Source organism: Protopterus annectens, chromosome 1.part0 (genome assembly GCF_019279795.1).
Source record: "Protopterus annectens isolate FY-2018-M chromosome 1.part0, PAN1.0, whole genome shotgun sequence".
Lineage (NCBI taxonomy): Eukaryota > Metazoa > Chordata > Ceratodontiformes > Protopteridae > Protopterus > Protopterus annectens.
In genome coordinates this window covers 1885827656-1885848979 of record NC_056725.1, presented here as the reverse complement: position 1 = coordinate 1885848979, position 21324 = coordinate 1885827656, and the positions used below count along the sequence as shown (strand labels likewise).

At 40.2% G+C, this 21324-nt stretch overlaps 1 protein-coding gene across 2 annotated transcripts in view; it reads left to right on the top strand.

The window, feature by feature from the left end:
* SKP2 (S-phase kinase associated protein 2) overlaps positions 1-21324 on the top strand; it is a 420463-nt gene that overhangs the window by 170517 nt on the left and 228622 nt on the right. For both annotated transcript variants that reach the window (XM_044069967.1, XM_044069968.1), the window contains exon 5: positions 2064-2198. In XM_044069967.1, the coding sequence (XP_043925902.1) occupies positions 2064-2198 (135 nt within the window). The remainder of the gene's footprint in view (positions 1-2063; positions 2199-21324) is intronic.

Genomic DNA, 21324 nt, shown 5'->3' with positions numbered 1-21324 from the left:
AACCTCTTTCTTTGGCAATTCAGTCAGATCCTAAAATTATAGGCCTAAATATAAATAATTTAATTCCAAGATGATGTTATTTGCAGATGATATCTTGCTTACTTTAATAAATTCCAAAGAATCCTTACAAGAATTAGATATGTTAGTCAAAACATTTTACTATATTTCTGGCCTTAAAATGAGTAGTTCTAAATCTAATCATATGCTCTTGAATAAAAAAAATTGTAATGATAATACTAATTCAACCAATAATGAAATAATTAGGAAACAGATTTCTTCTTTGAAGTATCTAGGGATTGACCTATGTGAAAATATAGACCTAACTTTTAAACACAAACTATAAAAACATTGTAAACTCACTAAAAACTCTCAAAGAGAAATGGAATAAATTGCATCTAAAATTTGAAGATAGATTACAATTAATTAAAATAATCTTATTGCCAAAAATAAATTACATAGCTCTTTCTATTTCTGTATTACCCAGTAAAAAACTTTTAAAAGAAATAAACAAAACTCTATTAAAATGTATATGGTACCCCAAAAAAATAGAATAGCTCTAACCAGTCATATCAGACCATGGGAGCTTGCAGGAATACAATTTCCAGATTTAGAATCCTATATCAAAGCCTCTAACCTAAAAAACAATATTAAATTGGATAGATCCCAAATACTTTTCGGCTTGGAAAATGCTGCATACAAGTATCATCCTAAATGAAAATAAACTAATAAAAAATTGCAATTAAGTGAATTAAGTAACAAGCGTTGGTATGTACTTTGTATTAATATACAGTATAATACTATTAAATTCACTAATCTAGATTACTTAAATTGTATTTATAAGTCCTTTAGAAGCTTTGTAAATTACAATATTGACATTAAAATATGGATCCAGCTTCTATTCCCCTTTAAAGCTACAAAAAATTTTTTTTTGATAATATTAGTTTAGATGCACTCAGGTATTGGAAAATGAAAAAAATTACATGCTGGTTGCATTGTACAAAATATTTAATTACATAGATGCACAAATTCTGATCAAAGAATATGATCTACCATCATCAGACTGGCTAGTTCTAAATAGTTTGCTTCCATTTACTCAAGACTTATGCAGCACAATACAGAGTTCTTCCTTTAGGTCTCCACCTAAATGCATAACTCTTATGAATGAAGTACTTCATGGTAAATTAATTTCAAAAACTTATAAAATTATTATTACTTATAAGAGTACTCCTAATCAGAGGTTTTGGGATTTTATCACTAAAGATTGCACATTGTCCCTAACTTCTGCGAATAAATCAAATATTTTACATTCTCTTAAACTAACCTCTAACTTACAAATATGGAAAATTTTCTCATGGAAATTTTTGCATAGAGGTTTTTACATGTCTAGTAAGATAGCTAAATTTAGCTCCTCTGAACAGGAGATGTATTGGAGGTGTTCTTTAAAATGCAAGGCCGATTGGTCTCTTATATTTTATGATTGTTCTTGCATTAAGAAAATTTTCTTCAAGCCATCTTTACTGATTCCTTTATATTATCAAAATCATTAATTTTTCTTAATGTAAATGAATCTATTGTATTGAATAACAAAAATGAGTATCTTCTTTGGACAGTTCTAGCAGTAGCCAAAAATGTATTACAAGAAGATGGAAGTCATCCTCCATTCCAACCTTACAAGATTTCAAGATCCTCTTGGTTACAGTGGCATCGATGGAAATAAAAAGTTAAAGAAGCAAGAATATATCCCAGAAAATGGACTGGACTTAACAACCCGTGGACAAGAGTTTCTTCCCTTATTCAGTCATTGAATTTAGATTTGTCTCCATCAAATTAGTCGTATTGAAAGTATGAATGAATGAATATTGTACCATTCTTTACATTTATAACATTTTATATAGTGCTTGAGGCCTTTGTAAAATTTGTATATAGTTTTATTATAATTTGTTGTTTAAATGATTGTTATTGGAAAATCAATAAAAAATTTTGAAAAAAAAAGAATGCCATGTTTTTAATATCTACCAGTGCTGTGCTACTTTTACCTTATAACTGCTGAATTTTTGCCATAGACCTCTTCGTTTACAACATGCAGACCTATCCAATTGTCAGATGACCATATCAGCTCTTGAGGACATCTTTAGTCGCTGTCGGAAACTAGTGAACCTTAGTTTGGAAGGGATGGTACTATCTGATGATATCATTAGGTAAGTAAATAAAAGTAAATGTTAGCATTGCGAATGCTTCATTGTATGTTATTTTAGCTTTTTATTGTGTATATACATTATTCCTGCATTTAGAACACTGAAGACGGAATGGTAGTTCTGACATGCAAGTTTTCATAATGGTCTTAATCCTGAACACTGTTCAGAAATCAAAAAGGATTCCGTCATGGGCACTTTAGGTAGGCATTATCACAAAGATTTTTTTATAGTTATTGAATATTCAAACCGGTATCACACTAAATTAATTTGCATCAATTGCAAATGTGTGGTCATTAGCAAAATCATCACTAATGGAATTAAATTTTTAAAAATGAAATTACTCCCATCTTTGTTTATCAGTACACTCTTCATTCCCTGCCTCAGTGTGGAATGATACAATAATATCAAAAGGGTTTGGAGGAAATTAATCTAAAAGGAGGAATACCTAAAATAGTTTGCACAATACTTACTCTGGATTAATCGAAAGCCATTTCAACATGGTTGATCCAGTTCAGTAAAGTTACTGTCAGCATAAACAAAAAAAGGAGTATTACAAATTCCCTGCCTCAGTGTGAAATGATACAATAATATCAAAAGGGTTTGGAGGAAATTAATCTAAAAGGAGGAATACCTAAAATAGTTTGCACAATACTTACTCTGGATTAATCGAAAGCCATTTCAACATGGTTGATCCAGTTCAGTAAAGTTACTGTCAGCATAAACAAAAAAAGGAGTATTACAAAGCCTTTTGTAGTCCTGGAAATCTTTGTCTTCTGCTTTTTAATAACTTCACAGATGGCTATCACAGTTTATTTTATTGAAAAATGTAAACAGAATGTTAAATCTCCAAATGTTCCTGTTTTCATTCTTTTAATAGCATGGAATGCAGTTCTGACATTAATCGCAGACAGGGTTTTTCTTCCTACCACTACTTTCAAAATCCACATACACTAGATCCATATCAAACCAAGCATTTTCTCAACATATGAACATTTTGGACTTCCAGGATGGCTGCCCACTGATCAACAGCTTATTTTCAGCTGCCCTAGTGACAAAAGAAACTGAGAGATAGGGGCTAGTAAGTGTGCCAGCTTTAGTAAAATTCAATTACTGGCTAGTAAGTACACTTTCTACATGTCCGTAAAGAAGAAACTTAAGAGAACCTGAAAGAAAATAGACAAGAAAAAGTGAAGAGAAAACACTGACTGGGAAAATCCTGCAGCTGTTCAGCAAAAAAAAAAAAAAAAAAGTTTAAGCTTCAGCACAAGAGATCGCTTCCAGAAAATCAAATGTACTCTGAGATAATGAAAACTAATTGAACACTGAAGGATTACATCAACTGAAACAACAAAAGGCTATAAAAATGGAAGAAGGTGAACTGTTAAAAACTGCAAAAATCAGAGGTTGAAATAAAGAAAATATATATATATATATATATATATATATATATATATATATATATATATATATATATATATATATATATATATATATATATATATACATACACACACACACACACACACACACACACACACACACACACACACACACACACATACAAAGAGTATAGTAAGAGGAGGACAGAACACAGACAACATGTGAATCTGGAAGGAACAGACAGTATTAACTGTATGAAATCACAAATAAGCAACTGGATCAGTTCTCTACAGCAGTATTTGTTAAACAAAAGGGCACATTGACTTTGTTCCAAACCTGGCCAAACTACCAAAACCTGTATTAGTAAAGATATAGTCATACAAGCAGAAAGAGTTGATCTTGACAAAACTGTGGCATAAGGGCAAAGTATCAACATTTGGATAAAGTAGAGTATGTGGAAAATTATTATTCATTGTTTACCAGTTAGAAGAGAAGCAAATATATCGCAGCAATAAGGGAATGTTGAGAAGCAGGTGTGAGATTCAAGTTGTTGTATCCAGCTGTCTTAAAAATATTTTGATCCAGGGGGATTAAAGGTATTTCTGATGCAGAGCAGGCTAAGGAGGAAATACATATGCTTGCTTAAAAAAGGAGTCATCAGACAGAAAGGGACTCTGCTTCTCGTTCTTGTGACAGTAAAGCTCGCAGAGACTGTCAATAAAAGTTTTTCCAGTGTCCCAAAGGAAAATAAGAGACGGAAGTACAGGAGCTGATTAGAAGAATTGAGAGTATCTTGGACTTGAACCAGAGTCTGGTGTTGGGAGATAAAAAAAATAAATAAATAAACAGGAAGAAGGCTAGCAACACTGAAACTAGTATATAAAGTATCAGTTACATTTGTGAAATACGACTTTACAAGAAAAAGAGGCTGCTGACTTTGTTAAACTTGTGGGTGAACTGAAAGGCATATACCCAACTTCATGTCATTAATGTTTAGAAGGGCACTTAAAAGTAGCCATAAGTTGACCGTTTCTGTTTTAAAAATTGCATGATATAAACTGCATGTTGTACAGTAAAGCAGATTTATATAATTTGTAGTCAGGGGTATCTAAAATGAGGGGGTAAAGATGAGTCTTCATTGATTGCTGTATGTGATGGTTACTAAAGTAGAAAAGTACTTTTTTGGTTTATGAAATGTAGGCATTAAATGCAAAAGGAGAAGAAAGGCTGGACAAAACCATGTTTAAGTTGATATGCTGTAATCCTGGGCTGTTGGGGAGATGGGGTTTAAATTTTACTGATTATAGAAAGTGATGAGACCTTGGGACACAGGTGGACAGTAGTCTCTCCTTTGATAATCACATCGCCACAGTAGCCAGGAAATCCTTCTATGTGGCACACCTCATCACAAAAGGTTTCTCATCCAGGAAAAAAGAGGTCATTGTTCCCCTCTCGTCACTCATTAGACCCATTATAGAGTACAATGCCCCTTTTGGTATGTACCTCACAAGACATCTACAACAACTGGAAAGGCCACAGAAATACCTCACAAAGAGGATTACTGGCCTCAAAGAGATGCCCTATGCAGACGTCTCAAAAAACTGCAGCTTTACTCCGTTGCATATCGCCTACTCAGAGGCGATCTCTGCCTAACGCACAAAGCTATGTCAAACCCAGAGCTTTTAGACATGCTCCACTTAAAGAAATCCCAATCCCTACAAGCTCCACCTCTAGGGATCTAAACCTCATCACCACAATAAACAGAACATGCTGGAGGGATAGATTCCTGTCCCAGAGACTTCCCATACTCTGGAACAAACTACCTATCTATATCAAACAAAGCTCCTCATTAGCACTGTTCAAGAAAAATCTTGATGATTGGATGGGAGGAAATTCACCACGGGGATCACTTCTGTGGCTCTGCTCGACAGTGGAACAGGAAAATAATTTTCTTGGGTGGTGAAAGCCAGGGTACCTTTGGCTAGGCTTATATAGGCCCTAGGGCCAATAGCCTAGTACCTACCTATGAACCTATGTACAATTGAGATTGTTTTCTCTTACTTTTGCATAGGTGAATGCTTGGGTTAATTCCCTTAGTTTAATCTAAAAGCAAGTTTTATTGTGTAAGCATGTGGGCTTGAAAAATAAGAAAACATGGTGAATCCATTCTTTCCTTTCACAAATGCTCCACATGAGTTAAGTCTGAAGCTGAGGGCAGTTCTACAATAGGTTCTTATCTTTCTATGGAGACAAGCTGATTGAAGGTGCAGGCAATTGAGACAAATGTAAAATTAAAAGGTACAAGGTTAAGTAGCTCAGTAAGGAATAGTTTGAAATTATTTGAAGTGAATAAGAGATGTCAGCTTCCCGTGCATTTAAATACTTCAGTGCATTTACTCGAGAAGAAAATATATTTTAGTTTTATTTAAAGATAGGCAGTGCATTTTCTTCTTAAGGATAACCGTTAATGTCTTCTGAAAGCATACAAGCTGTTTTTCACATCTTGGAGGAGAATAGAGATAAGAAATGAACAGACAGCAATTAGTGTAAGCGGGAACACAGTCTGTAGCACAGGTGCTTTAGCATGGGTAGGCATAATTTAAGGTTAGGTAATACATGTGGTTACAGTTGTTGATTTGGGACAGTTGTTTTATGAGGGTTGAACTTCATTATTTGAAGATGTACATAGTATGTGGATTAAATTAGGAGGTAATGGGGGTGTTCCGGGTGTGTTTTTATAGGTGTGTACTAGGCCAATGACCACAAGGGCCTTCTTAAGCCTAGCCAAATATCTGACAAGTTCTTACATCCTTGATTAGTGTAAGCGGGACCTTGGGAGATGAACCATTTTAAAGGCTACCTTTGTCCATTAGCGACCAGGGATGAATTTCCTGTTCCCCATCCAGTTGTCCAAGTTGCAGTTTAATTGGGTTAGGGAAGAACTCTGCTTCCCATGGATGGGTGAGCTGTTCCAAGGAAGGGTTAGTCTATGGGATACATAACTGACTTTCCAGCAGGTCTTATTTGTGTCACATGCAAGGTTTAAGTCTTTAGAACTGGTAATTATAGTGTTGTTTTGCAGATATGCAGGAGGTCCATCAGGGTGGGGTCTGACAATGCCTTGTATGCTAGGAGTAGATCTCCCTTCAACAACCTGTAGGAGACGGAATACAAGGATAGGGCTTTAAGGTGGTCTGCAGATGACATATTACATGCACCCTGTACTCTTGAGGAATATCTGCAGAAATTCCAACAGTTGTGTGTGCTTGGTTAAGTACATACCAAAGGGGACATTGTAAAGTTTCTCATCATTGAATGATTTCCTCACTACTACAGATCACGTGGTAGTCAAAGGCTAGATTGCTCTCCTTGACTACTGGGTTGACTATTGGGGGTGTGTTAATATTATAGTTACCAGGGATGGGTGACTTCCCAAATGATACTATTATGCATTTTTTGGCATTTAGTTTTAGTCCATGACTTTGACACAAGTTGTCTGTCATCCCTTCTTGGAGAACATTAGTGTCCGTGAAGGTTTCTCTGACTGCTCCTAATTTGCAAGTTTAGTTAGCCAGAGGCCCTTGACAATGGCCTTGATTTCAGAGAAGTAAATGCCAAAAAGGAACAGTCCCAAGACCAATCCCTAAGGAACTCCATTTGTGAATGGCCTTTCTATAGAGGTGGACTTCCAGTTCTAACCTCCTGGGTCCTATCTGTGAGTCAGCTGGCTATTCAGGTGACATAGGTTCATAGGTAGGTACTAGGCTATCTGCCCAAGGGCCTACGTAAGCCTAGCCAGCAAGGTACCGTAGCTTACGCCACTCAAGAAAGTTATTTTCCTGTGCCACTGTCCAGCAGAGACACAGAAGTGATCCCCGGGGTGTATTTCCGATTTCCCATCCACTCATCAAGATTTTTCTTGAAGAGTGCTAATGAAGAACTTTGCTTGACATAGATGGATAGCTTGTTCCAGAGTATAGGAAGTCTCTGGGACAGGAATCTATCCCTCCAGCGTGTCCTGTTTATTGTGGTGACAAGGTTTAGGTCCCTAGAGCGTATAGCTCGGAGGGATTGGGATTTCTTTAGGTGTAGCATGTCCAGCAGCTCTGGGTTTGACATAGCTTTATATGTTAGGCAGAGATCACCTCGGAGTAGGCAATATGCTATGGAGTAAAGCTGCAGTTTTTTTTGAGGTGGTCAGTGTAGGGCATTTGTTTGAGGCCAGTAATCCTCTTGGAGGTACTTCTGTGGTCTTTTCAGCTGCTGCCGATGTCTTGTGAGGTACATTCCAAAACGGGCGTTTTACTCTATAATGGGTCTAATGAGTGATGAGTAGAGGGGAACAATGACCTCTTTTTTCCTGGATAAGAACCCTTTTATGATGAGGTATGCTACGTAGAAGGACTTCCTGACTATTGTGGTGATGTGACTATCAAAGGACAGACTACTGTCCACCTGGGTCCCAAGGTCTCTTTATCATACATTCAGTGTTAAGTAGATTGCTGCCTATGTGGTAGTTCATGGGTACACAGTTTTTACCAAAGGGGATGACCCTGCACTTTTTGGCATTGAGCTTGAGGCCATGGCTCTGACACCAGGCATCTGTCTCAGTGAGGCCCTTCTGTAGGATGTCTACATCATTTAGGGACTTGACTATGGTTCCTAGTTTGTAGCCATCTGCGAACTTGGTTAGCCAGAGGCCTTCTGTGTTAGCCTGTATGTCAGAGAAGTAGATACCAAACAGGAGAGGTCCCAGGACGGAACCCTGTGGTACTCCACTTGTCACTGCTTTGAGGTCAGATATGGAGTCTGCAACTTTTACAGTGTGGGTTCTGTCAGTGAGCCAATTGGCAATCCATCTTGTGACGTAGGGATTTATACCTAGTTTAGTGAGTTTAGCTAGAATTCCAGAATGGGGGATGGTGTCGAAAGCCTTGGTGAGGTCAAGATAGGCTGCGTGAACCACCTTACCCTCATCCATGGCTTTGGTGACTGCCTCAAAGTCGATCAGGTTCAGGAGGCATGATCTGCCTTTTGCAAACCCAAACTGGGTGGGATCCAGAGTTTGGAGGTTACCAATGTCTTTGTTTACGAGTTCCATGATGGTACGTTCCATGGCCTTGCAGACCAGGCTCGTCAGGCTAATAGGTCGATAGTTCCCGGGATCAGTGGTGGCTCCCCCTTTGTGGAGTGGGATAACTGTTGCTGTGCGCCATTCAGTGGGCACAAAGCCTGATGCGAGGCTATTATTGAACATGGTGCTTAAGAGTTTATACCGAACTTTTTGAGTTTCTCAAGAATGCCTGAGCGGAGTGTTATGTCAGATACTTTGGCCAGGTCAAGGTAAGCAATGTGAACCATTTTGCTCTCATCCATTGCTTTTGTGACCTTCTCAAAGTTCAGCAGGTTGAGTGGGCATGGCCTGCCCTTGACAAAACCAAATTGGGTTGAGTCCAGTGCTTGAAGGTTTCCTATGTCATCACTTTCATGATAATTTTTTCCCATGTCTTTGCATATGGGACTAGTGAAGACATATGGATCTGTTGTTTCCAGGGTCTGTAGAGGGCCTAACTTTGTGCAGAGGGATGACTACTGTTGTTCTCCATTCATGAAGTACAAAGCCTGTTGGGAAATTACAGTTAAATAGTAATTCCAGAGATCATCCTTCCTACTATTTAGAAGGTATCCTGGGATAGTGTCTGGGCTTATCAGTCCAGTGTTCTTGGTCTTCGAAAGAGCACTGAGGACCTGTTCCCTATTGATACTAGGGAGAGTTCTATCTGGTGGTATTTCCTGAGGGGAGGTTGAGGGGGAAAGTTAACTCTGAATTTTTTTGCCAGTAGGTTTGCTATATCTAATGGCCCTGTATAGGTGGCTCCATTAGCAATGAGCTCTGCACACATTTGTGCATCTGCTTTGAGGTTGTGGACATAGCTAAAGAATACCTTGTGGTTGTCTTTGGCCAGGGAGGTCAGATTTATCTTAAATTTGACCTTGGTAGACTTTATTTATCCTCTGAGCTGTTTAGCTTGCTGAGAGTGCTTTTATCCTACAGGATACTATGCCTCCTTATTTTTGCCATGATTTTATTCATTTTGATATACACTCTATTGATGTTGTGATTCCACCATGGTACTTTTTTTTGAGTGAACTCTGTACTTCCTGCTGGGAACAGCTGCCTCTATGCAGCAATTAAGAGACGGTTTTGTGGTCTGATCTTGTTGCCAGAGACATTACAACGGGGGTGCGCAGCACTCTCCCATATTAGTGAGGAACAGATTCAGTATGTTTGCTCCCCTGATCAGTGTATTCACAATCTGGGCTAGAGAGTTTGAATTTAAAAATCCAGAAATCTCTGTTCCTGCATTGTTTGTGTCATATATGATTCCCATTAACTCATTATATGCAGATGATAACTGCATCTCCTACTGACGCCTCTAGTCATCAAGTATTGATTGTTCATATTTGCATCAACAATTCCAAAACCATGGTGTGTACAAGGTTTTAAAAGATATCCTCTTAAAGTTTACACAATGGCAAACTCAACTGCATTAATATTTGACCTCTGTCTAGTGCAGGTAAAGAGAGATTAACTGTTGGTTTTATGATATTAATTTATATAAATAAAATTTTCACATTTTTCTAAGTATCTCAGCAACCAAGTAACACAGACAGAACTCTGTAGCCTCTTATAAAATCTTTCAGCTAGATGAATAAAATGCTGGCAGTGTGTGTGTGTGTAACTTGAGTGGTTACTGATATATTGTAAGTTGATTACAAGTGTAATAGATACTCTGTGGACTGTGTGAATTATAAAATTCAAGACCTAGAAGCTAAAGAATACTACCGCTATAAAAATAGTTTGTGCTGAACAGTTTGCCATTAACAGTTATTTCATAAGCCCTATAGTTCCAGAGATATGAACATTTGTTTGAAATATGAGGACATAATTTGGTTCCGTCAAAAGGCTTTGGCTCCGCCCATTGGAAGTTACAGATCAAACTTCCTGAGCTCCATTGGTGTGAAGGAGTTAAAGTTGCCCATGAAAATCAAGTTGGGTTGGCTAGTGAGTGTTTCCAATAAATCTAAATACATGTTATGGGTTTCCCGGGTCATAGAGAGAACTGTAGCTTGCAAGGAAATGGTGTGGGATTTTGGCCACTTTGATTTGAACATGGAGAAGCTCAAGTGTATTGTTCTGCTTGACCAGCCTTGAGGTATATTTACTTTTGATGTAAACAGAGACACCGTCACATTTATTCCCTGTGTGTGTAGTAGCTGGTCTAAATGTGTAGAACGAATTACAGCCTTCAGTACCGATCTTCTTTCTGTGGCTTTAAACCATGTCTCAGTGACTGCACAGATGTCAGCATCCTCTAGGGTGAGGAGTGCTCGTAGGGAGAGGGCCCTCTTTAGATTCCTAGCAGTTAGCTGTAACACCTTTAGATTTTCTTAGTTTTGATTTATATTTAAAGTATTTTCAGCTTGGCATTGCCTAGAAAAGACACTATGGGGGTGGATAATGTTTTGGCTAATATTCAAAAGCCTTATAGGGCAGAGGTGCTAACCATTCCTGGCAAAACAGCGTAGTCTGACCATATCCTTCCATGCTGACAGATACTGCACCTCTTTAGAATGTCACCAGAAACTAAGCTAACTGTTAATCATCTTCTGTCCATATTGGGACATCATCCTTGGAGAAGGTAAAATGCTGCCTCGATGCTAGGCTTATAGCAGCCTGGGACACGCATTCCGAGAGCTCCATGACTACTGTCTTCATATAGTCTAGGGAGGTACATGTCAAATCATTTACACCCACATGGACTGCGAGTCATACTGGTACTTGTGGTTTAATGACCTGAGTGCATGTGTAGTGACTTTCTCCTTATTCATCCTAGTGAGTGGGACATCAGTATGTGTCGCAATGGAGTCTCTAATGAACAGAATGTTGAATTGTGTGCTTGCCTTATGGGCTTAGAGGTAGAGGCTCCATGTGATGTGGTTGTATGTGGTGTTAGTGTTTTGAAAGAGTGCATTTGGGGCTATTGAGGGTATTTGTTACGTGTACTTCATCTGGCGCTTAGGAAGGCTACATTTCAGCATATGTGGGTCAATGTGTCTGCTTTGAACTGTGTGTGATGGGTGTAGCTTGTGTACAACTGACAACCTGATTGATATTAGGAGTGCTTTTATGTGAGAGCTTTGCCTTCTCCCCCATACCATATCAGTTTTTTTTTTTTTTGATGTTCATATCCACCAAGTTGGCAGTGAAGATATTGTGAAAGTTCCTATCCATGGCAACAGGCCTTTTTTTATTGGCAGTTGTGGTGAGAATATAAAGTAATGTCAGAAGTATTTGTTTTGCAACTCTGGGGACAGTGCTTATCACTGCAAACAGGTTGCCCTGTGTGCAGCTAGGCACTGGTGAAATTTCAAGGGTGCTTTTACAGGAAAAATGTCAACTCAAGGTGTTTGTGTCTGTACAAGGCCCTGCAAAACACTCAAGAACTGAGAAGTATAACCTGATTTATGGACGAAGTATTTAGGGAGATGTTCTGAAGTTCGGTTAGACAGCTAATCAAGCAGTGCTTACTGAAAAGGAAAAATAGCTTTGTCAAGAATGATGAAAAGAGGGGGATTCACCTGATTGGCTATTACTAGTGCTGTTCTCACCACAGTTTCACTCTGCTGGGATACAGTGCCCCATTGCTTCTTCTCTAGAGTAGAAGAGTCCAGGGGTCTGTAGGCTTGTTGTAGCATTTTCCTGACTTATGCCTTGAATAGCAACCAGATCAATCAGGAAGGCTCCATACATACACTCGCTGCTTAATCAGTGACCATCTCACCAAGAGCAAAATATAAGCACAAATTCCAAGCTGACTCCTATGAAGAAGTTATCGGGATTTCTGGTCATCAGGAGTGTCCAGGAAATAATGTCCCTGTGCTCCTGCTTTTACCGGGAGCAAAACAAAAGCACTAATTCTAAGATGATTACGGAGAGGTAGAATGTTGGCTGTCCAATAATTGGTGGTCTTGGATTAGATGTTGCAGATTTTTACAAGAAAGATGAAAAATGGGCTAATTTAATAGTTGCAGTGTGCACTAATAGTTAAATATGAAAGAAGAGGGTAAATTGAGCTTTATCAATCTAAGGAGAGAGACACTAATTTTAAAAGAGCAAGATAGATTGGAAGGGGTGTGGATTTAGTATTCTGGCTGTATAGAATAAAGTGGGATGGCCAGTAAATTTTAATAGCTGAAGGGTGTGATTTTACAAAGTGATAATTTTGTGCTTACTGACAATAGCCAATGAAAGAGGAGAGGGAAGTAAATATGTGACCCAATTAACATAAGGGGTGGACAATTACAGAGACAGTTGAGTTGGGGGGAAAAAAAGGCAGCAGAGTGGAGGGTGGGGGAAAATGTAATTTATGTGTGACTCACAAGACACACAGCTGGGGTATTTTTCCTAGCTTAAATATGCAATTGAAAACAGAATACAATTAGAAAACAGTAAAGAAATTACACTACCATGTGCAAAATAAAAGAGGGCAATGAAGCAATACAAATTACAAGTAAGCAAAACAAAATAACCTCTCTCTCACAGTAATCTATGGTAGAGTCTTTTTATTTATTTTATTTTACATTTGTTTACAGGGAAAGTCTGACTGGACATGGGTCCATTTTCAGCAGAGGGTCAGGGAGAAAAGCTCCAGGTTACAGACATATCAGAGTTGAAAAACATTTTCATGTTACAGCATTCATGTAAATATCAGTGACGTGTGGGTATTTCTTTAGGGTTTTCATTTATACAGTTGATGTTTTTTGGTTTGTTTTAAAGATTTAATCTGCCAAACATTAGTGGGTGTATGTAACCCAAGAGCTGGAAACAGAAATTTTAAAAAGCTGTCAAGTATTAGAATGTGGGAATACTTTTTTATTATAATGGCTACACTATTCATATTCTTTTGGAACACAAATAGCTTGACAGATACAGACAAAAAGTAAGTGCATTGGATTATATTAAGAAATGCAGAGTACAAACAGCAATGCTGCAGGAGACACATTTGGAAAGAAATGAGCATGTGAAGAAATGATTTCAAAATGGATATTCAGTAGAATGTTAGGGGCAAAGGGGAAAAAGTAGTAATTGCCAGAGGACTTCCAATAGTGAGAGAAGCGGAAAATGAATAATAATGGTAGATTTGTGGTAGTAACGGGGTACTGGCAAGATAGGAGGATTACGCTGGCATTCCTTTGTATTCTACCTAAAAATGCCATAATGGAGCTTAAATCTTTGGGAAAATCATCCTCTTTCAGCAGGGAATATTAATTGTAGGTGTGGACTAGAACTTGATTTACAACTATCAGAATATAGCTGTGGACTTGGAAGGGAAAATATAACAAAAGAGGCTTGATTCCTGAAGAAATTATGAAAATATTTGGTATGGAAGATGTGAATTCAGTAGTGGGAACTCTTGAGAGAGTTTACATATTATTCCCCAAGGTACAATTTGGCTACACTAGACAAATATATTTCACAGGTACATATGCATTTAATTTAAAGCTTTGACACATATCCAGTAATTCAGAACATGTGCCAATAAAAGCCAAGATGATAATGCAGGGTAATGAAATAAAAAGTAGTTACTAGTGTTTCCCCACCTACCTGTTTAAAGAGCGGGACTTAAGGAACAGGTAGAGGAAATTATTCAAGAGTTATTATGGAAGATGGGAACTACATCAGAAATTATAGCTAGTGAGGGGATAAAATGAAACCATTTAAAAAAGTAAAAGAAATGTGGTTACATAGCAATGGGAATTATTTAGAGTGGCTGACAAAGGTTAAGGTATGCTGCTGTTGGTAGGTCTTGATGCAGAAAAAGCATTCAACAAAGTATCTGGGATTTTGAGTAGGGCAATGGAAGCATTTGCATTCCCATATACAATAATGTTAATCAAGAGGATATATGTGGAATTGTAGGGAAGAATTCAAGGGAGAGGATTTCTCTATGATAAGTTTTATCTGAACAGAGGAACCAGGCAGGGATGTCCTCTTTCCCCTTTATTTGCTTTATATTTTGAGCCATTGGCAAAGAAAATAAAGAACTCAGAAATGCAAGGATATAATTGGTATCGTTCTCAAGAAAAGTTGGCTTTATCTGCAGACTATATGTTTTACATAATAAAACGAAAAAAGGACATTTCAATGCTGTGGAACATTTTGAGATTTTTTTTGGGGGGGGTATGAAATTAATCAAGGTAAAACAAAGGCTATATCTGTAAATTCTGTATCTAGATATGAATTACTTCTGCAACACCCATATGTAAGGGCACATGATAAAATGAAGTATTTACGGTGTTTGATTAAAAAGACTTCTGTTATGACCAATAAGTATATGTGGGCACAGACTAAAAAGATAATAGACTGAAAAACTGGAAGCTCTTGTTCATGGTTACAAGCAGTGAAAGATGTTTTTAGTCCCTTTTATGTTATATACAGGTCAGGCAATTTTTTTATCAACCCGAGGAGAAGCTGTGGAAACTGAGAGTTGAATGAATTTATCTGGGAGAAGAAGAGGACAAGTGGGATAAGTTTTCCTTCCAATAGAGGAGGGTGGTTAAGGATTAACAGATTTGAAGTGATATTTTGGAGCTACAGAGTTAATGCTCATATCCATAACACAAGCAGAAAGCTATAATTCAAAGAGAAAAGGAATGATGAAACGGGAAATTCAGGAAATGAGGAGAGTGGTATTTTGAATGCAGATCCCCAAGGAGAATAGCAGCCATACAGAATTGATAAAGTAGCAGAAAGAGTTTTGAGAACGAAGCAAACATGAGAATGGAGAAATATTTTGCTGATAGGAGTAACTGCAATTAGGGCAACTGAAAGTAGGCAAGTGGGGAAAGAATTTACTGGAGGAAGTCGCAAAGGAATCAAGGTACTGGGAGCAAATAACTAGAGAGGGAAAGGTAATAGAATGGGAAGAGGCCAAGAAGACATTTAGACTGCTGGCTAGAGACTGTCTTCCCTATCTATGATTAATATTGGAGCATAAGGAAAGAGAAAGGGATAGATGGATCCTAAGTGAAAGACCTGCGCTGGTAGAGTTTTTAGTTGAAGATAGAATAAAAGTTGCTGTTAAAAAGGATCATTTAGTAGGGCATATAAAATATTATAGCAATAACCCAAATGTTAACTCACCATATTATTATTTAAGAAAAGAAACATTAAATTTCTTACTATTACTTTTCTTAAATAATGGTATCTTTTAATGCCTGTATACTCTGAATGCATACTGTTGTTCATGACTTACTTTCGGCCATCTACGCGGCGCTATGGCATACGGCTTGCTGTCGTAGCTCAAAGCTGTGGGCAAAAAGCAAGAGAAGCTTTGCTTTTTAAGTTTTTTTTTTTGTTATGCTTTAATAATAAATGATGTTAATGAGACAAGAACAGCATAAAAAACTGACTGCTTTTTAAACTTTTGTCTCCGTTTAATTTTAAAATTTTCTTAAAGCAAAACATATCTTTTAAGATCTTCTCTTTTTAAAAGTTTTTTAAACGCCATGTTAACTCATATGTTAAACTCATTTTAGTTTTTAATTTAACATAAAATATAAGCTTTCTGAGTCTCGTTAACTATTTTAAATCGTCTCTCGCTGTTAAAAATTTTATTAGACATACAGCAGACAGTAAAAAAAGTTATACTAATGGAAAAAGTCCGGGCGACACCTTTTTTTCCATTAGTAAAAACTATTTACAGACGCAGCTGGCTGGCCAATCAGCGTGCACGTTTTGGGGGGATCATGGTATAATGCACAATAACTATAGGTATCTGTCAGAGCAGGTTAGAAACGAATGGGAAGAGATTGGGTAAGCAGTTTACAAGGGGACAATGAGAGGGCATATGTATGGCTCACAAGTATGCAACAAAGTCTAGAAGATTTAGGATTTTTGCTTAGAAGTGCTCCCATTAGTATTTTTATACCCCAAGCAGACTCCAAAGAATTTTACTTCAGGTAGATAAGTTATTGAAGGTCTGATGGGGAAGAGGTAACTGGGAACATATGGTTTGGGAGTGTAATGATTTGGCAGACAGAAGTATTGTGTGGGCAAATCTGTTTAACTAAGGAAATGATTCTTTTGAGCCGGGGCCCAGGATCTGAATAACCTGGACATAGTAAAGTATTGCTAAACTTAATTCTGGTGTTTGCCAAAACGCAATTACTAGAAAATGGAAACCAAAGTCTAAAACAAGTTTATTTGAAGTATTGAATATTATACCAGAGATTATGATAAAAATGGAAGTGGGATCTTTTCAAAAGGGTGACAGCAAATTAGACGGAAGTAAGTGGGAACAATGCATACACAATAATGATCTGGAGAAGGAGTGAGGTTTAGGGGAAAGGAAGTGAGCAATTTATGTAATGCTGGACTGATAATAGTTATGCAAAAGAACATAGGTGATATATAATGCATCTAACTGGGAACTTGCTAATATGATTTTGTTTATATATAAATGTATGTTGGTCTATGTCTTAATTATAATTAATCAACATCTTCATTACATTCTTGTATCTCCTGTTGCCTCCATTAGGAGTGTTTTATTCTAAAATACATGGCTAGTAACTTTGAAAAAAATACTTTGCACATTTTATAGGTGCATAGATAATGATTGATCTGAAGTTATTTTCATTTGATCTTCAACCTGACTAACTTGGATCCGGCACGGATCTGACTTGGCCATATACTCTAGCATCGGATCCAGAGTTAGCTCCTCCCCTACCCATAATGACCTGTTCTCCCTCCTCCCCTCAGATCTTGTTTGCCACTGGCTTTGAACAGCATTGGTTTTCCACTACTCCAAGCTCCGTTAGAGTGTAAGTGTTCTTTTTGGGGTTATCTCTTATCTTTCTCAAATCTTCTTTCCTGTACCTTCTATCCGTGCTGGTGTTGGTCGGTGTTTAAAAAACAAAGGAAAAAAAAGCAAAACTTGTGTGTCTGTCTGTGTGGTCTTTCTTCACATGGTTGACACGCCTACGCCAGGGTTTAGGAAGTGTGGGCATAAGCTTCCATCTTCCGATGCCCACATTCTGTACGTAGTCTGGGAGTTTTCCAGACACCACCTGTTCGATCTGCATGGACTTCAACCCCCACGCTTTGATCGACCGAAGGAACAAACTTATTTTAAAGGGTCTTCTCCCTCCTGCAGAGGCCTCTTCTTCCTCTGGCTTCTGGGACTCAAACTCCCGCTAAGAAGTCCAGAGACAGGGAGAAGGCCCATTCAGAATAGTGGGATCAGCTTAGGAAGAGGTCTGCAGAGTGCTCTTCCTTGGCTGAGCCTCCCGCCAAGTTGCGGATGGATCTGAGCAGGAGTTCTCCTTGGCTCCAGTCTCCTGACTTCTCCCCGGATCCGGAGACCTCTCGGGCTTGTCCCCAGTTGCTACCTCTCCTCTGTGTAAATCTCGGCCAGGGTTGGTGGCTTCTTTAGTACAGTCCACTCTGAGCCTGTCCAAAGCTAAGGTGGACAGGATGATGATGAAGTTTCTTCGGGTCCAAATTCAGCTGGTAGTATTGCCTGCTCCATCTCCCTCCAGGAGCTGGAGCATGCAGTCCGCCTTCCTCCCTATCTCTCCTTCTTCGATCCAACCTGCTGTTTCAGAGCCCTTGGGTCTGAGGTTTTCGGGTGTTGAGGGGTTGGCGCAGATGGTGCTTGGTACCTTAACCCTGACTGTTACCTTGAGCGGTTTGGCTCTGATGTTTTCGGAGCAGACTGACTCTCGGGGCCGTAGCTTTGGTGTTGGATCCAAGGGGGTGGTTTCAACATCGAGACTTTCAGAGTTGTCTCTTCCCTTCGGTGCTTCGGCAGTGTGAGGCTCGACTCCGGCTCCCACCTTGGTGCAGAAAACAGTGGGACAGGCAGCTTCTGGACTCTGCTATGGCTATTCTGCTTTCAGGGGTCCGCTTGCCTTAGGCATTCGAGGTGGTGGAGAAGGTCCTCTTGGCTCCTTCGAGAGCCTTGACACTTTTATTTATGGATTCTGTCCTGGCTCTTTCTATTTCTGGGCTGGAGTCTTTCATCCTGCCCCTTCCGAGATGGTCTGTTGACAGTTCGTCCCAGAAGGTTCCAATCCAGGAACTCCCCAAAGCTTCTGAATTCTCCCCAGAGTTTTCTCATGAGGAGCTCTCTCGGAAGTGTACGTGCAAGAGGAGACAGTCAGACTCCCCCTCTGGTGTCCCTCACTGATGATACTGACTTGGAGGAAGAGGATGACTCCCCCCGATCATCCCTTGATGTCTCCTTTGGGGACATCATGGAACTCCTTCGCCAACGCACTGGGTGGTCTACCCTCAAGCCCAGCCTTGACGAGTCAGTATTTCTGGAGGTGTTTGTCATAGGACTTTCTACCTCCTGGGTGTCCCTCTCTGCACATTCCTTGGTGGATCTCTCTTCCATTATGGCATGGGAGGAACCAGACACAGTTGAGCCCATCCCCAGGTGCCCAGACAAGGTGCTCAGCGCCCCATCAGACAAGCCCCATTGGTCCAAGGGGTCCCCATTCAATGCCATGTTGGTTGTGGGAGCCACTAAGAAGGAGCTGGCTCAGGAGAGCTTCTCGGTCCACCCTCCAGACAGGTAGTCTAGGATGATGGATCATTTTGAGAAGCAGGCTTCTGCTTCAGCCACTTTTGCCTAAAGTGTGCTGAATTATTTGGCACCTGTAATCAGATTGCATTGGGACCTGGTCAAGGAGGTTGGTGAGTCTGCCTCACGGTCCATGTTGACAGAGGAGTAGGTCTTCTCCTCCTCCCACATGGCCACCATCACTGCTATCTCAAATACTTATATGGCAGTTCTCTCCCATGCTACCGAGGGTGCCTCTAGGGTGGTGGGGACCGATTTGGCCATTCGGTGGCATGCCTGGTTCCAGCTTTGCACTTTTTTTGGAGCCCTTCAAGGCGTCTTTCAGGAACTATCCCTACGACAGTTCCACCTTGTTTGGAAAAATGGTTCACGACACGTTAACCCAGAGCAAGGATGGGAAGACCTCGTCTGCTGTGGGGATCTGCTTTTCCACTACAAAAAGATCCTTTTCAAGGAATCAACATAGGGTCAAGAAGCTGTGGTTCCGGAAGTCTCTGAGTTCTCCCAAGGACGCTCTGGATTCATTCCCCCCGCCCCCCCAGGGGCAGAGGGGGGATATGACAGATGCCGCCTTTATGGCAGGGGGGGTCCGAAGAACCAGGGGTCTTGGGATTCTTTCCCGGACAGACCCTTCCAGCACTCCTGAGGGATTACCCGACTGCTTGCCTTTGGAGGCAGTTGGGGGGTCAATCTCTGCACCCAACAGCTTGGGAGTCCATTATGAATGATCGTTGGGTACTGTAGATCACATCCAGAGGATACTCTATCCCCTTTCTTCATCCTCTGTTTCTGCCGAAACACCTCCTGGACATTCCACCAGGTCAACGGGAGGAGGCAGCCATAGAAATCGCCAGGCTGCTCAAAAAGCGAGTCATCCAGCACCCCCCCCCGACCAGTCCAGATCAGGCATTTATTCCTGGTTCATTTTGGTACAAAAGGAAATTGGGGACTTAAGACCCATCCTGGATCTTTCAACCCTGAACCTGTCCATTGCCAAGACGAAGTTTCGGGTGGTTACCCTTCAGTCCATTCTGCCCTTTCTGCAGATAAATGACTGGATGTGCTCTGTTGACCTCCAGGATGCGTACTACCATATCAGGATGGACAGATGCTCCCGGAGGTTCCTCTGCTTCTGTCTGGGAATCTATCACTTTCAGTTCAGAGTGCCCCCTTTTAGACTCAACACTGCCCCCCCCCCCCCGGGTGTTTACCAAAGTCATGGCAGTAGTGGTGGCTCACCTGTGGCTGCAGGGATTTCAGGTCTTTCCCTACCTGGATGATTGGCTTCTCTCCGCTCCCTCCTGGCATCAACTGACTCAGGCCACGGATTATCTTCTCCATATAGCCCCATCCCTGGGTATTATGATAAATCTCAACGTCTCAACTAGCACCGGTTCAGATGTTGGATTTCATAGGTGCTCGCATAGACACTATACAGGGCAAGGAGTTCCTGCCTCTGGACAGACTGTTATCACTTCGGCATCATGTACAGAACATTCTTCAAGACCAGTTTCCCCTTGCGGGCTTGGTTCTTCGGGCGTTTGGTTCCATGGTGGCCACGATAACACTTATTCCTGCCACTTGCCTCCATATGAGGGTCCTTCAATGGACCTTAGCGGTTCAGTGGTCCTTGATAGACCTTTTGTTGTCGCATCTTGTTCAACTGTCTTGTTTGCAGGTACTCCCTTCTTTGGTGGCGCCAATCCCCAGACCTCCTTTTGGGTCCTCCATTTGTTCTTCCCTGTCCCCCAGCCAAGGTGACCATGGACGCCTCCCTGTTCGGGTGGGAGGGGCATTGCATGGGAAGGACGGTCCAAGGCACGTGGTCTGCTCTAGAGACCAGTCTGCATGTGTTCTGGAGATGAGGGTGGTGCTTTTGGCGTTGCAAGCTCTCAATGCCTTTCTTCCTTCCAGGACTATTGCCTTACAGAATGACAATATGCCTGTAGTCTGGTATATGAACGAACAAGGGGAACCAGATCTTATCCCCTTTGCTGCAAGGCCATGAGATTGTGGGAGTCTGCTATCTCCACCGGCCATTTTCTGGTGGCAATGCACATTCCGGGGAATTCCAACATCCTAGTGGACAGGCTCAG